General features: G+C 42.4%; 1 protein-coding gene across 3 annotated transcripts in view; it reads left to right on the top strand.

The window, feature by feature from the left end:
- Positions 1–9,399, top strand: part of LOC126993447 (beta-1,3-galactosyltransferase 1-like) — a 32,636-nt gene extending 23,237 nt beyond the window's left edge. For all 3 annotated transcript variants that reach the window (XM_050852571.1, XM_050852569.1, XM_050852570.1), the window contains 5 exons: positions 1,514–1,669; positions 3,751–3,967; positions 5,144–5,236; positions 6,527–6,711; positions 7,444–9,399. In XM_050852571.1, the coding sequence (XP_050708528.1) occupies positions 1,514–1,669; positions 3,751–3,967; positions 5,144–5,236; positions 6,527–6,711; positions 7,444–7,539 (747 nt within the window). In that variant the 3' untranslated portion in view covers positions 7,540–9,399. The remainder of the gene's footprint in view (positions 1–1,513; positions 1,670–3,750; positions 3,968–5,143; positions 5,237–6,526; positions 6,712–7,443) is intronic.
- The last annotated feature ends 4,004 nt before the right edge of the window (positions 9,400–13,403 follow it).

The raw sequence follows: 13,403 nt of genomic DNA, 5'->3' as shown, positions 1-13,403 counted from the left end.
GCCAGTTTCACAGTTCCCCACGATGGGTTAGTAAGCTCCCAAACCAATATCAGAGCCTTCGAAATTTCCTTGTATTGTGTCTGGTGTTTACATTTAAGTTCACAAATTTGACGAAACTATACAGGAAAAGTCTTATGTATTTAGTGTGGCATCGAAGACTTCACCAGTTTGGATTGTATGGGATTCTAAAGTTTGGTTCGGGCTGTTACGAAGACACCGCGTTGGACTGTGAAATCGGCTTATAGATAGACAGATACAGGTGATTAGATATTTAGGAGCAGCGAGTAGCGGGATTTTTTTTTATTATTGTTTCCTTTTTTTGTGCCCTTGAGCTGTCTCCTTTGTTGTAAAATAAAAAGATAGTAGGTCAGAGATAGAGGTAGATCGATAGAAAGATAGGCAAAGATAGACAGAGAGGTAGTTAAATAAGTAAGGAGATAATTAGACATACACAAAGATAGACAAATACAGTGATAGATAGATACAAATATGTAGAGTAAATAGACAGGGAGATGAATAGATAGACATGTAGAGATAGATAGATGGACATATACATAGATAGACAGATATAGAGTGAATTATGAGTGTGCTGCATTTTCTTTGTGTCTGTTAAAGTGTTCGTAGTCTTCTTTCTTTAAGTCTGCAAGAATAACGCTTTTTATATATTGTCTTTTCACGGTTCGAATCTCTTATCTGTTTTTAATTGTACTTTTCAATACGTGGGACTATTAAAATTATGCTTTGTGTGTGTGTGTGTGTGTGTGTGTGTGTGTGTGTGTGCGCGTGAGGGCGTGACAGGTGAAAGGGAAGGCGTGCAGACAACAGTGATTGTTTCCTCAGGTACATTAATGAGTTTCACCTGTCTATGCCTACCTGCGCGTGACACCTGGGAAAAAGAATAAGAACTGAAACTAATCACAACCAATTCTCTGAAAAGTATGAGAAATATAATGATGATAATGATGGTATTGAAAATGATGATGGGGGTAATAATGAAGATGATGATGAGGTGAGGTCAACGTAGTAGTTTAGTTTAAGAAGTGCTAGAAAATGATGGATGGTAGTGAGGGTGAGCAAGTGATGATGATGATGATGATGATGATGATAATGATGATGGTGAAGTTAACGGATTAGATTACATTAGGAGTGTTAATAAAAATGATGATGGAAAGTGGTAATGATGATAGTGATGATGAAAAGGATGATGATAATGACAGTGATGGTGATGGTGATGAAGTAAACGTGAGTAAGTCAGGTTATGTTAGGTTAAGATATGTAATGAAAATGATGATGGAGAGTGATGATGATAGTGATGATGGTGATTGTGACGGATTATAGTGTATGTTACTTTAGCTTTAGAGGAAAACGTTGATGGATAATGATAATGATAAAGATAAAGATGATGATAGTGATGATGGTGATGATGAAGATAGTGAAGATGATGATGATAAAGATAAAGATAATGATAATGATGAAGATAGTGAAGATGCTGATGCTAGTGTGGCGCCAACAGGTGTGGCTGCTGGTGGTGGTGAGCTCCGCGGTCCCAAATTTCCTGCGGCGGCGCGCCATCCGTGACACCTGGGGCAGCGCCTCGGCCCTGGCGCCCTCCAACGCCAAGCTGGTGTTCCTGCTGGCCAACCCCCACAACGACGCCCTCCAGACCCAGGTGAGGGGGAGGAGGAGGAGGAGGAGGAGGAGGAGGAGGAGGAGGAGGAGGAGGAGAGTAGTAGTGGTAGTAGGAGTAGTATGAGGAGGAGGTAGAAGCAAAAGGAGGAGTAGAAGGACGAGAAGAGAGAGTATAATAGAAGTAGCGGCAGGAGGAGGAGGAGGAGGAGAAGCATGTCAAGGAGGAAGAGAAGGAGGAAGAGGAGGATTAGAAATATGATCAGGGGGAGCAGAAGAAGGAAGAGGAGGAGCAGGAGTATGAAAAGACGGAAGAGAAGGAGGAGGAGGAGGAAGAGGAGCAGTAGGAGAAAGATAAGTAGGAGGTAAATTAGGCAGGTCAGAAAGGTGAGTCAAGGATCAGGTAAGACAGGTGGGAAGGTAAGCAAACAGCAATGACTTGACAGGTAAAGTGAGACATACTGATATAATGTGAAGAGTGATTCGGTAAGGTGAGGGTGGGGCAAGCAAAAAGGTGAATGGGTGAGGTAAGGTAAGGTAAATGAGTAAATGAGGATGAAGGTGGACAGGTGATAATGATAGGTAACGTTTGGTATTTGGATATACAGGGATGTGGATACTAAGGTAAGAGATAGACAGATAGAGATAGATAGAGATATATATATATATATATATATATATAGATAGATATAGAGAGAGAGAGAGAGAGAGAGAGAGAGAGAGAGAGAGAGAGAGAGAGAGAGAGAGAGAGAGAGAGAGAGAGAGAGAGAGAGAGAGAGAGAGAGAGAGAGAGAGAGAGAGAGAGAGAGAGAGAGAGAGAGAGAGAGAGAGAGAGAGAGAGAGAAAAATGGAGGTGGTAAGGGGGTCAGGTTAGGTTAGGTTAGGATCTGGATAGTAAAGCATGACAGAGATAGAGATAAAGAAATTGAAAAAAAGACAAGATAAGGGAGTGAAATGCATTCTGAAAGAGGCGAGAAGATAATGCGATAGATAAAGTATGCATAATGAAAGAAGAAACAATAGGCAGTATATCTCCTCCTCCTCCTCCTCTTCTTTCAAACGCAGATAAAAGAATAAGAATTAAAATAAACATGCAAACAATAGCCAGTTAGTCATACCTTTCTTTCATCCTTTACTTTCACTTCCTTCTCGTTCCTTTCTTTCTCCTTCCCGCTCCCTTGATTTACCTTCTCCCTTTAAGGTCGAGAAAATATAGGTGCTGATGATAGGTATGAAGATAAATTCCTTCTCCCATCCCTCCGTCCCTCCCACTCCTCTTCCTTTCTTTCTCTCTTCGTTAGTTTACTCGTACAGGTGAAGAGACGCTTATCATAATTACCACGTATTCTTATAAGGAAATAAACTCCTCCGATCCCTCTACCCTTCCCTCTCTGATTTCTTTTTTCTCTTCATTAGTTTTCTTTCACAGGTGGCGAGGCATATAACATCATTAGCTGCCCTTCGCCTACCTGTCATCCTCGTCTACATTGCCTTGCCTTACCTGTACCTGCCCCTAATAAACACTAACGATGAGGAGTAAGACTGGCAAACCGAGAATCATAAAAGTCAAGGCAAACAAAAGACAAGATGAATCGATATAAGAACTTGTGCCAAGGAAGGAATGAGTACACTAGCATTAGAGAGTCGAGGACGTTGGGAAAGGCCTTTGTACTGCAGGGGTCAACTAATGGCTTATAATAATGATGATGATAAATACTGAAGGTTGTGGAGCAGCATAGGACTTAATATAAAAAAGTAAATTAACCTTCTACCTTCCTACTATGCATTTAGCACTATCTATCTCCTTCTCACCTTTACTTGCCCTAATAATCACTAATCCTACAGGTAATGGAGGAGTCTAGGACCTATGGGGACATCCTGTAAGAGCATTTCGTGGACTCCTACATGAATTTACATCCTTTCCTTTGCCATGAACTTTATCCTACCTACCTCCTTCCTTTACCTGTTCACGAATCCTACAGGTAAAGAAGGAGTCTAGGACCTATGGGGACATCCTGCAAGAGAATTTCGTGGACTCCTACATGAATTTACATCCTTTCCCTTGCCATGAACTTTATCCTACCTACCTCCTTCCTTCCCTTTACCTGTCCACGAATCCTACAGGTGGTGGAGGAGTCTAGGACCTACGGGGACATCCTACAGGAGGACTTCACGGACTCCTACATGAACCTGACCCTGAAGAGCGTGATGGGCCTCAAGTGGACGGCGACGCACTGCCAGCAAGCCCAGTACCTGCTGAAGACCGACGACGACATCTTCGTCAACGTGCCTACCCTGCTGACCTACCTGCAGGAGGCCGGCAAGACGCGCTGGATCACAGGTGAGATTGTTACAGTTAGACGAGAAGTACAGGTAGGAGAGATTACAGGTTGAAGGAAGTTACAGGTAGAAGAGAATTGCAGGTAGAGGAGAATTACGGGTAGAAGAGATTACAGGTAGGAGATAATTAAGACAGGGAAGACAGAATAGATTACAGGTAGGAGATACTTAAGACAAGGAAGACAGAATAGATTACAGGTAGAAGAGAATTACAGGTAGGAGATAATTAAGACAAGGAAGACAGAATAGATTACAGGTAGACAAAATTACAGGAAAAGAGAATTACAGGTAGGAGAAAATTAAGACAAGGAAGACAGAAAAGATTACAGGTAGACGTAATTACAGGTAGAAAAGAATTACAGGTAGGGGAGAATTACAGGTAGAAGAGAATTAAGACACGCAGGACACGCTGGGTTACAGGTGAGATAATTACAGGGGGATGAATTAAGACAAGGAAGCTGCGATAGATTACAGGTAGACATAATTACAGGTGAGATAATTACAGGTAGAGCAGAATTACAGGTAGAAGAGAATTAAGACACGCAAGACACGCTGAGTTACAGGTGAGATAATTACAAGGGGATGAATTAAGACAAGGAAGCTACGATAGATTACAGGTAGACATAATTACAGGTGAGATAATTACAGGTAGGGCAGAATTACAGGTAGAGGATAATTAAGACGCCATATAGACCGATTTTTTTTTTTTTACTTTCTTCTATTTTTCCCTCCTACTTTCTCTTTTTTCTCTTTCTTTTGAGTGGTTGGTTTCTTTTTTCGTTATTTTTTTTTTCTTCACATGGTCATAACGTTTTTTTCTGCCATAACAATTTTACCTCTCTCTCTCTTTCTCTTATTTTCTGTCATGGCTGCTTCCTAGTTTTTTTTTTTTATCATTGGATTGTAATATTTTTGCTGCCATAATGATTTTCTCTCTCTCTCTCTCTCTCTCTCTCTCTCTCTCTCTCTCTCTCTCTCTCCAAAGAATGCTTTCTATTTTTTCAGTTTTTATAATAAGACTATAATGTTTTTGTTGTCGTAATGATCTCTCTCTCTCTCTCTCTTTTACTTTTATTTCTTCAGTTTCTATCAGCGCCTCATTATATATTTTCCTCGCCTTAAAATGTTAATCACCGTAGCGTTTGTTGTCATAATTCACGTGGACTTCCTCCCCCAGGCTGTATCAAGCAGAAGAAGGCGTTCCGGCCCGTCAATGCTGTACCTGGCATGCCCCTGCCCCCCGCCCACCCCCCGTTTGTGGCTGGCGCAGGTATGTACACACACACACACACACACACACACACACACACACACACGCGCGCGCGTCATGGAGCTTCGGCTCGACGGACCGCTGCTAATGTGTTAAAAAAAATATATTTGTAGAACTTTTCTCTCAAGTATGTTGGCAATAAACTTTTACTTACTTAATTACACACACACACACACACACACACACACACGAGCGCACATACACCACCGCCATATACACACATTCGCACTGCTGGCTTTCCTTTTCTCCCCCTTGACTGTCTTCTCTGGTGTATAAAACACACACACACACACACACACACACACACACACACACACACACACACACACACACACACACACGCACACACACACACACATAGTTAATTGCCCGCAGAACCTAGCGTACATGATAAGGAAAATACACAATACAGATTTACTAAAGAAAAGTAATGGTTGAGTGTATTTGATAGTATTGTAACGGGGCATTCTTCATACGATAGTAACAGAGCAATAATAAAATAAAAACAGAATAACCAAAAGCCTTTATACACATAGATACTTTGAGTAGTGGTTCTTATGGATGATAATGATAGTAACGACAAGACTATAACATTCGTAACAGTAGTAATAATGATACAAATAATATAATCAACAGCAAAACAAAAGCACCTTCACATCACTACACATAACCTAACCTTACTTACCAAACCTACCTCCTCCAATGTCACTTAACCTTACTTATCTAACCTAACCTCCCCTAATGTCACTTAACCTAATTTATCTCACCCTACTTAACCTCACTTTCCCTGTCCTCACCCTATCTCCTTAACCTCATCTTCCCCAACCTCATCTTATTTATCTAAACTCACCTTATTACTTTGACTTTACCTTCCCTGACCTCACCTTACCTAACTACACCTCCCCTGACCTCACCTTACCTAACTTTACCTTCCTTAACCTACCTACCTTACCTTCCCTGACCTCACCTTACCTAACTTTACCTTCCTTAATCTACCTACCTTACCATCCCGGACCTCACCTTACCCAAGTACACCTCCCCTGACCTCACCTTACCTAACTTTGCCTTCCTTAACCTAATTACCTTACCTTCCCTGACCTCACCTTACCCAACTACACCTCCACTGACCTCACCTTACCTGACTTTACCTTCCTTAACCTAACTACCTTACCTTCCCTGACCTTACCTAACCTCACCTTATTACCTATTCTCACCTTCTCTAGCTTAGCCTTATCATACTCATCTCACCTTCCCTCATCTCACCTCAACCTTCATCTTCCCCCTTCCCAGGCTACGTCGTGTCTGGGGACTTGATACGTGAGCTGTACGAGGCTTCCCTGTCCACGCGTCCCATACCTGTCGAAGACGTGTACGTGACGGCGCACCTGGCCAAGAAGGTCAACGCCCACCCGCCCACCCACGACGCGCGCTTCACCTGCGGGGAGCGGGTCACCGACGACTGTGACCTCGCCCAGGTGAGTGAAGGGGTTAATGAGGTTACCTGCTGAGAGGTGAGTTGTTTTCTTCTCTCTTTTGGCAGATCGCTTTGTTTTCTTAATTGCCGGAACTGATTGCTTCCTTTATTCCGTTAATGTGGTTAATGAGGTTACCTGCTGGGACGGGTTTTTTCCTTCTTTCATTTGGCGGGGATTGTTTTGGTTTTATTGCCGAAAGTAATTGCTTCCTTTTTTCCATTCACTCATGATTCTACAGTTTTTCCTCGTTCATGGTTCACGCTTACAGCTCTTCTGAACGTGCAAACTGTATGCCTCCACCCCTCCAGCGGTCGGCTGCACACGACTTTCTACTCTAGCTCATCCCTATGCTATCCAAAGCCCTTAAGAGAGAGTTAACCAGCAACTTCATATCTTCATCCCTTTCGCTAGTAAACAATGGAAAAGCTCTTTTTCGCCTGTACTTCCTCATGCCTACAATTGAAACACTTTCAAGATGGGAGCAACAGGACACCTTTCCAACCGAATCTGACGCTCTCCTTTGGCTACTCAATTTAAACGCTTTCAAGAGGGAAGCATCACGACACCTTTCCAATCGAATCTGACACTCTCTTTTGGCTTATTTGTATCTTAATTTTTCTTGCTCTTCACTGTATAAAAAAATAAATAAATCACACTTTAGCTTACCGAGTACCAAGTTTTTATATTCATGTTGTTTAGCCTCCTGAGCCCTTTGTCCCTTCTCTCCCGCAGGCCTTCACGGGGCACCACATCGGCCCGGAGAGGATGTACAGAGTGTGGGAGAAGCTCAACCCCAACGGCGTCACCAGCCCGTGTTTTGACTTCTGAGGGAGCGACGTGTGATGGGGCCAGGTGGCGGGGGTCGGCTAGGGGTGAGAAGGAAGGAATGGGTGGTGTTTTTTTTGCTCTTGTTCTTGTTCTTTTCTCCTTTGCTCTCACTTCGTTGGGAAAAATGGCGGAAAGTGGTTTAATATTCCTCTTGTTCTTGTTCTTTTATACTTTCGTTTTTCTTCCTTCTCTTGTTCTTCTTTCTTTTCCTTCCTCTTTTTTCTTTTTGTTCATAATCTTCGTTTTTCTTCTTCTTCTTGTTCTTTTTGTTCTAGTTCTTTTTCCTTTTCTTTTCTACTACGTACTTCTTCTTCATCTTCTTTTTCTTCTTCTTCTTCTTCTTCTTTTCCTGTGTTCTCTTTTCTTCTTTTTCCTCCCTCCTCTTCCTCCCCTTCTTCTGAGCTTGCTTCAATAAGAAAGAACGGAGGGGATTAGGGCGTTAGATTACTACTGGGGAGCGGTATTGGGGACCAGGTGGGGATTAGGGTGGGGTGTGACGTTGACTTCTTATTGGGGATTGATGATTCAGTGCTTCCTATTGGTGGGGAGGGCTGGAGGTGGTTGGAATGTTAGTCTTTGTACTGGTAGGGATTTGGGGATTTTTTTCTGAAATGGGGGATTAATTGGTTGGGGGTTAAGGATCCTCTGGGGTTGTGATTGGGGACAGATTTGGGGGGTTGGGGTTGTTAGTCTTTGGGTTGGTGGGGATTTGGGGTATTTTTCCTTAAGTGGGAGAGTTAACTGGTAGAGGGTTGGGGTTCCTTGGGGTTGTGACTGGGGACTGCTTGAGAGGTTTGGGGATGTTAAAACTTTAGACTGGAAAGGATTTGGGGGATCTTTTTTTCTTTTTTTTCTTCTTTTTTTTACTATTGGGAGGGGTAACTTGCTGGGGGAGGGTTAGGGACTCTGGGGTTGTGACTGGGGACTGCTTGATGGGGTTGTGTTGTCTGCAAGCTTTCCCTTTATTATTATTATTATTACAACCGTATTATTATTACTATTATTATTATTATTATTATTATTATTATTTTCATTGTAGTTTATGTGTACGATCTCTTGCATGCTTTACACACACAACGTATCGTATTGCTAATGACTGTATACGATTTACTGCACATATATATTTTTTGTATTTTGGCACACACACGTAAACGTTAACTAACCATCCCCGTACCGCCGCGGCACACGAGCGTTTTTTTGTGTTTCTGGCACCAGCGAATTTTGGTACTCTCGCCAGGCTCAAGGTTAGGCGTCCATTTCTCACGGGTATATATAGATAGACGTCTCGTTAGATAAATATAGATAGACGGATATGGATATTGAACATAGTAAGTAGTGTTGCGGGCCTTCTTTACCGTTTTTTTTGTTTACCCTTGCCTGCTGCTACTGACGGAAAAATATACACAGACTAATTTAAAATGTCTGTCTATCTATATATTAAGCTATAGCTAATCCTGTCTATTCATGTATGTGAGGACTGGTTGCATGATTTGAGTCTGGCGCCAGCATAAAAAAAAATCACCAATGTGCGGGACCTTATACCTAAAACAGGAAGGAAAAGCAAAAGAGAAGTGTATGTGAATAATCTAGTCATAACACACACACACACACACACACACACACACACACACACACACACACACACACTTTTACCTAACTTTAAACCACGTAAATTCATGTATAGGTACGTATAAGGATTTACTTTCAACTTCAATCCACATTTTCACAGCATTGATCACCATAGTTCTATATCGTTATCTTTTTTTTTCGTGTCTTATCTGTTCACTCACTGGTTGTATGTACTGACGGCTGTATGAGAGAGGAAGAAATATGGGAAATATATATTGGATACAAAATATGGCTGATGGTTTTATTGTTATTGATATTCCCTTACGAGAAAGCGAGAGAGAGACTTACATAGACTTACATAGAAAATCAGACCACACAGACCCCATGGTCCAGACTTGGTGGTCTGTCCTTAAACCTAAGTGATTTTACATTAATCAGAAGACTCCAAAACGTTGCATTTCTACTCTAGTTGATATTAAGTTGAAGGAAGGAGAGAGAGAGAGAGAGAGAGAGAGAGAGAGAGAGAGAGAGAGAGAGAGAGAGAGAGAGAGAGAGAGAGAGAGAGAGAGAGAGAGAGAGAGAGAGAGAGAGAGAGAGAGAGAGAGAGAGAGAGAGAGAGAGAGAGAGAGAGAGAGAGAGAGAGAGAGAGAGAGAGAGAGAGAGAGAGAGAGAGAGAGAGAGAGAGAGAGAGAGAGAGAGAGAGAGAGAGAGAGAGAGAGAGAGAGAGAGAGAGAGAGAGAGAGAGAATCAGAGAGAGAGAGAGAGAGAGAGAGAGAGAGAGAGAGAGAGAGAGAGAGAGAGAGAGAGAGAGAGAGAGAGAGAGAGAGAGAGAGAGAGAGAGAGAGAGAGAGAGAGAGAGAGAGAGAGAGAGAGAGAGAGAGAGAGAGAGAGAGAGAGGAGAGAGAGAGAAACCACACAGACCCCATGGTCCAGACTTGGTGGTCTGTCCTTAAACTTAAGTGATTTTACATTAATCAGAAGACTCCAAAACGTTGCATTTCTGCTCTAGTTGATATTAAGTTGAAGGAAGTGACGGTCGAGCTTATTTTTGAAGGAGTCAATCGTGTTACACTGGACCACTGATGGTGGAAGCTTATTCCATTCTCGCACTACAACGTTGGTGAAGAAAAATTTGGTGCAATCTGAATTTACTTGTCTACATCTGAGTTTTACGCCATTGTTCCTCGTGCGCAGACTGTCATCGATCATAAACAATGTTGATCTGTCTACATTCGTGAAACCATTAAGTATTTTAAAACATTCGATCAATTTTCCTCGGAGGCGACGTTTCTCAAGAGAACATGTTAAGGATAGAAAGCCTTTCTTCGTAGGATTTGTTGCGCAAGGAAGGGATCATTTTCGTTGCCCGACGCTGAACACCTTCTAATTTAGCAATATCCTTTGCATGGTGGGGGACCAAAACTGTACCGCATATTCCAAGTGGGGTCTGACTAAACTGTTGTAGAGCAGGAGTATTACATCTTTATTCTTGAATACAAAGTTTCTTTTAATGAAGCCCAACATTCTGTTCGCTTTATTTGCTGCATCGATGCATTGCTGTGAGAATTTGAGGTTTGACGCGATTTTGACCCCCAAGTCTTTGACGCATTGAACGCTTTTGAGTTTAACGCCGCGCATTTCGTATTCGAACTTCTTATTCCTCGTTCCAACTTGAAGGACCTGGCACTTGTCTACGTTAAAGGGCATCTCCCATCTATCCGACCAAGCTGAAATTTTGTGCAAATCCTCTTGGAGGCTTTGCCTGTCTTCGTCAGTGAGAACCGAGTTACCAATCTTTGTGTCGTCTGCAAATTTACTAATGCGGTTATTGAGTCCAACATCCACGTCGTTGATGTAAATAATGAAGAGCACTGGGCCAAGGACCGAGCCCTGAGGGACGCCACTAGTGACAGGCGCCCACTCTGAGTTAAATCCGTCAATCACTACTCTTTGTTGTCTGTTGCTCAACCAATTCGCGATCCATTGGTTTACTTGACCGTCAATACCTATTTGCTTTAATTTGTAAAGTAATTTATGATGCGGGACTTTATCAAACGCTTTCTGAAATCAAGATAGACTACGTCCAGTGATTTGGTTACGTCATAAACAGTGAAGAGGTCGTTATAAAAGGTTAATAGGTTTGATAGGCAGGATCTTTTGTTTCGGAAGCCATGTTGTGAGTCCCCAATCAATGAGTGGCTTTCAAGGTAACTCACAATTTTGTCTCTAATTATGCCCTCAAGTAGCTTACCTACAACCGAAGTTAGACTAATGGGCCTGTAATTACCTGGTACTTTTTGTCTCCTTTCTTGAAAATCGGTGTCACGTTAGCCTTTTTCCAATCTGAAGGGACGATGCCTTGTCGCAAGGACATATTGAATACGGTTGTGAGGGAGAGAATTTCGCTCTTCGTTTCTTTCAGCAGAGTTGGATATACTTTGTCAGGTCCAGGACTTTTATTTGTTTTAAGTGAATGGAGAGCTTTAAGGACTTCATCGGTTGTTATTTCAAAATTAGGCAATGCATGCTCGAGATTTACAATAGTACTGGTGTTGGTGGTAGCGAGAGGAAGACTGTTAGTATTAAACACCGAGGAAAAGTAATTGTTTAAGAGGTTTGCAATGTGTTGGCTGTCAGTCACTAGTGCACCGTCGCTGTTTGTTAAAGGTCCAATACCACTTTTGATCGCCTTTCTGTTGTTTATGTAACTGAAGAAAGATTTCGGGTTATTTTACAGTTGGCTGCAATATTTTCTTCATGTCTACGCTTTGCCTGACCTACTAGTCTTTTTACTCGTCGCCTGGCATCATTATAGAGTCTAATGTTCTCAGGCGTGCTTTGTTCTTTCTTTAACCTGTAAAACAATTTTCTCTCATTGACTGATTGTTTAATTTCGCTATTAAACCACGGTGGGCTTTTATTAGTGTTAATTCGCTTCTCGCACAAGGGGACGAATGTGTTCTGCTGAGTGAGTAAGTGATTTTTAAGGCTTAGCCAGGCTTCCTCTACGTTGCCGTCATCTGATAGTTGTATTTCTGTTAGTTTGTGTCGGATTTCTACGAAGTTAGCTCTTTTGAAATTGGGCACCTTTACTTTATTTTCAGTCACTGATGATTGAGCTTTAATGTCGACGCGCACTAATTTATGATCGCAAGAACCGAGGTGTTCTCCTACCGTGACACTACTGACAAGGTTATCTTGGGTCGTTATAACAAGGTCGAGTATATTATTTTGTCGAGTTGGCTCAGAAACCATTTGGCTTAGATAATTTTCTTCTAGAAATTCGATCATTCTATGTGACTCGCCTTCTGTGCCTGACAGTGTCGCCCAGTCGATATGGGGGAGGTTAAAGTCTCCTAATATCAGTGAGTCGTTGTTATTAAGTGACTGCCTTAAGACGCTGTACATTTCAAGGTCGTCATCGAGTGATTGCCCAGGAGGTCTGTAGGTGACAGATATATTTAAATTGACTTTTGCAATGTTTACTCGCACGCACAAATGTTCAACGTTACTGTTTCCCGGTGTTTTGTCGGTGGGTTGCAAATAGCTTTTGACATAAAGGGCGACGCCACCGCCTCTACGGTTTACACGATCTTTGTTGAAGAGTCTGTAGCCATCTATGTTGTATTCGGAACTTAAATCAATATTTGTGGTGTCGATAAATGTTTCGGTTATAGCAATTATGTCAAAATTTTCTGTTAAAGCAAGACATCTCAGTTCATCAAATTTGTTTCTTAGGCTACGCGCATTGAAACTAAGGATTTTAAGTTATCTAGAGGCTTGGTAATACAGGTGGTGGTACTTGCGGGATCACGGTTACGGGTTTGTTGCGATGCACGGCGTCTATTTACACGGGCGGGGTGGAGGGACGTGGCCGTGACTCGTTTTTTGCTCGGATGACACGCACTGCTTCGTTGAGGAGCCTTCCGAGTCTGGCTGCCCCGATGGGAGAAAGGTGCAATCCGTCCCTGTGGAAAAGTTCATTTGTCCATAGAAATTGTCCCATGCGTTTAGGAACTCCACGTCAAGCTCCCTGCAAAGAGTCTGTAAGCGGTTGTTTAGGCTGAAGGCCTTACTGAAAAAGTCGCTCTCCGCCCAAGTCCGTGGTAGAACTCCTGAAATCAAAATGTTAGGGGATTTAGTCTTATACTGCTGGATGAGCCTACGGTACTTCTCCAGGAGTTCCTCAGACCGGGTCGTGGTGACGTCGTTCGTACCTGTGTGGATAACAAACAGTGAATCATTAGTAGCCTGGGGGGAGATCTCCTCAAGAGCAGCAGTTATGTCGTCGATCC

The sequence above is a fragment of the Eriocheir sinensis genome, unplaced genomic scaffold (assembly GCF_024679095.1).
Source record: "Eriocheir sinensis breed Jianghai 21 unplaced genomic scaffold, ASM2467909v1 Scaffold615, whole genome shotgun sequence".
Taxonomy (NCBI): Eukaryota; Metazoa; Arthropoda; class Malacostraca; order Decapoda; family Varunidae; genus Eriocheir; species Eriocheir sinensis.
Note: the sequence above shows the minus strand (reverse complement) of the source record. Positions and strands in the feature narration are given on the sequence as shown.